Raw genomic sequence first — 3,039 nt, forward strand, 5'->3', positions numbered from 1 at the left:
TACGGATGCTGATCAGGTGAAATCTTTCTCATTGAGGGGGTGTGATGGTGTTCATTTCCAACTAGGATTAGAAGTTTCTCGTTTTGTTCTGCTGACTCTGGATTTAGCAATTTCAAACCCGTGCTATGGTGCATACACTTAGGGCTGTTCTTTCTTCCCCTCGAGTTGACCCATTCATCGCTGAGATGTCCCACCCTTCCAGTAGCACTTGCTGCCCTCGAGCCCCCTTTGCCTGACAGTGATGCAGACACACCCACTTTCTTCTAAGGTTAGTTTGTGTAGTGAAACTTAGCACCTTTTACCTTCAGTTTTTCTGTTTCTTTGTAATTAAAGTGAGACTCTGGTAATTAGGAACTAGTTTAGTTTTGGTTTTGTATCCAGTCTGACAGTCTTTATCTTTTAATTGGAGTGTTTAGATCTGTATACGTTTAACATAATTGACATAGTTGAGTTTTGGTCCCCCGTCTTGCTGTTTTTCTTTTAGCTTCATTTATCTTTATTTTCATTTTTGAAGGGCATAGAATTCTAGTTTGGTGGTAGTTTTTTTTTTAAGATTTATTTATTTGAGAGAGAGCGTGCGCTAATGAGTTAGGGGAGAGGCAGAGGGAGAAGCAGACTCCACACTGAGAGTGGAGCCCGCCCGACACAGGGCTCGATCTCACAACCCCAAGATCATGACCTGAGCCAAAACCAAGAGTCAGATGCTTAACCAGTTGAGCCACCCAGGCGCCCCTCTCCTGTTTTTAAGATTTTTTTTTCCCTTTGGTTTTTAGCAGTTTGAGTATATGTGAGTTTTTTGTTTTTTTTTTTTTTAATCTCACTTTGGGTCACAGATTTTTAAATGTATGGATTGATGTCTACTCATTTTGGAAAATTCTTAGCTATCAGGCCCTGTTCTCTCTCTGCCTGTTCTTGGGGATTCCCTGACACATGGAGCAGAGCCAAGTGGGGAAGCCGGGTCAGGTTACCCGAGATGCACAGGCACGGCCTAGGGACCTACTGTGTGCCAGGCACAGCCCCAGGTCCAGAGGGCAGAGCCTTCCCTGGGGTCCCCCATTGCTGGACAGCAGGGGCAGGATGGGCAAACCAGAAGTTTGTGCAGAGGACAGAGGGCATGGGGAGGGTCCCCAACGCTACTGGGTGCCTCAAGGTGGGGACGTCTGTGTCAGGAGACTGTGATTCCAGACACGGGCAGAAGGCTCTTCCATGGGCCCCCCAATCTTACGGTGGGGGAAGCAGCTGCAGAGAGAAGAGCCAGATCTCAAAGCTGCCAGGCTCCTGTCCCACCACCTCCAACATGAAGAAGCACACGGATCAGGGCGGTTACATTTCATTCCTTTATTTAAAAAAATTATTTGGGGGTATGGTGTGAGGAGGGCACACCTTCCATGGCTTTGGGGAGGACAGTTTCCAGAAGGAATCACTGGGGTGGGAACACACGTGGGGAGGCGGGAGGGCCTTGGGGGAGGGGCTGCACCCTCCAGCACCTCTGGCCAGAGTGCTCACTCAGAGGCTGAGGGGGGCAGGGCTGCAGTATGTACAAGGTGGGGGGCAGGCGGGCCACCTGGGGACCTGGCCGCCACAGCGGACCCACAGCACTGCCCGGGCAGACGGGGGTCTGCGATCCATGCCCGTGGCTGCAGGGGCCGGAAGAGGGTGGCCCTTCACTGGGCCCACTGGGTGTGCCCGGGCCTGGCAGAAAGCCAACCTGCAGGACCTCAAGCGGGGGCCGAGGCCAGTGTGTTGGGGGCCGGGGTGGCCTAAGCATCCCCAGTGAATAGACCAGAACCCGAGACCCCAAGCAAATGCACTAGGGGCGCCCCCACAGACTACCTCCTACCCGAGGAGTGGGGATCCAAGATGCATTGCCATGTGCGCTGAGACCGGACAAACATGAGACAGATCCTGTCTGAAGCCTGAGGTCAGGCAGCCCCGGGCTGCAGGGACGGCGTGCAGGACTCCCGCGCCCAAGGACCCGGCGGACCCTCCGCCCAGAGCGGGTCCAGGCCAGCCCTGCCTCCCGCCCCCCCCCCCCGCCCCAATTCCTGGGGGCCGGTCTCACAGCCCCTGCCCGGCTCCTCTGAGCAGCCAGCCAGGCTCGCCACGGGAGTGACCCTCTCCTGACGCCCAGAAACGGGGCAGGGAGCGCACACGCGGCCTCCTCGCACCAGGTGGCGTCGGGGGCCTGGGGGCCTAGGTGTAGAAGATGACCTCGGGGATCTGGCCGTCCTCCACGGACGTGCCATTGTTGTTGCCCGCCGCGTAGCAGAAGGTGAAGCACGTCTTGGCCCCCGTCGTGGGGGACTCGTGGGTCACCTTGCGCAGGCCCTTGGTGCCGTAGTGGGAGTCCGGGCCCTGGGGGAGGGGGGACGGGGTCCCAGCAGTCAGGCACCCTGGGGCCCCAGCAGGGCGGGGGGCGGCGGAGCCCCTCCCGAGGGTGTCCTACCCCCCGTGGCGATGGCCGCGCCCTACAGCCCCGCGACTGCGGGTCGGGGTCCTGACGGGGTCGGGGAGAGGCACACCTTGAGCGTGGCGCAGACCGTGTAGTTGACGTTGGGCAGCACCTCCACGGGCTCCTTGAACATGACCCGGAAGGTGCTGGCGGAGCCGTCGCAGCTGAAGCCCGTGTCGTTCTGGCCCAGCACAGTGTTGCTGTCCGTGTGGATGATCTGTGGGGGCGGGAGCGGTTGCTGCTCACCAGGGCCCCCCGCGCCCCCCCCCGCAGGACCCCACGGAGGGCGAGCCGCACGGAGTCTGTAACCCACGAGCAGGCTGATGGGGGGCAGGACACGGGGTGGGCACCTGGATGTTCACTTGGTAATCCGTGGGCCCGTGGATGGAGCCGTAGAGCCCGAAGCCCACCACGAAGATGCGCTTGTTGACCGAGAACCTGAGCCGCGGACAGACGAGGTGCTAAGCCAGGGCCCAGCGCAAGGCCGCCCCCGCCGGCCCCCGCCCCGGCCAGCCCCCCACCCCCGCGCCCCGCCCCCGGACGGCTCCCCCACCCCCCGCGCCCCGCCCCCGGACGGCCCCCCACCC

At 59.9% G+C, this 3,039-nt stretch overlaps 1 protein-coding gene across 1 annotated transcript in view; it reads right to left on the reverse strand.

The window, feature by feature from the left end:
- Positions 1–1,323: 1,323 nt before the first annotated feature.
- Positions 1,324–3,039, reverse strand: part of BTBD2 (BTB domain containing 2) — a gene marked incomplete at its 5' end in the record, with an annotated part of 21,012 nt that continues 19,296 nt past the window's right edge. Inside the window, 3 exons of the mRNA XM_081805153.1 lie at positions 1,324–2,355; positions 2,523–2,669; positions 2,803–2,890. Coding sequence (XP_081661279.1) covers positions 2,194–2,355; positions 2,523–2,669; positions 2,803–2,890 — 397 coding nt within the window. The remainder of the gene's footprint in view (positions 2,356–2,522; positions 2,670–2,802; positions 2,891–3,039) is intronic.

Source organism: Leptonychotes weddellii, chromosome 1, assembly GCF_054177405.1.
Source record: "Leptonychotes weddellii isolate Sample4059 chromosome 1, ASM5417740v2, whole genome shotgun sequence".
Taxonomy (NCBI): domain Eukaryota; kingdom Metazoa; phylum Chordata; class Mammalia; order Carnivora; family Phocidae; genus Leptonychotes; species Leptonychotes weddellii.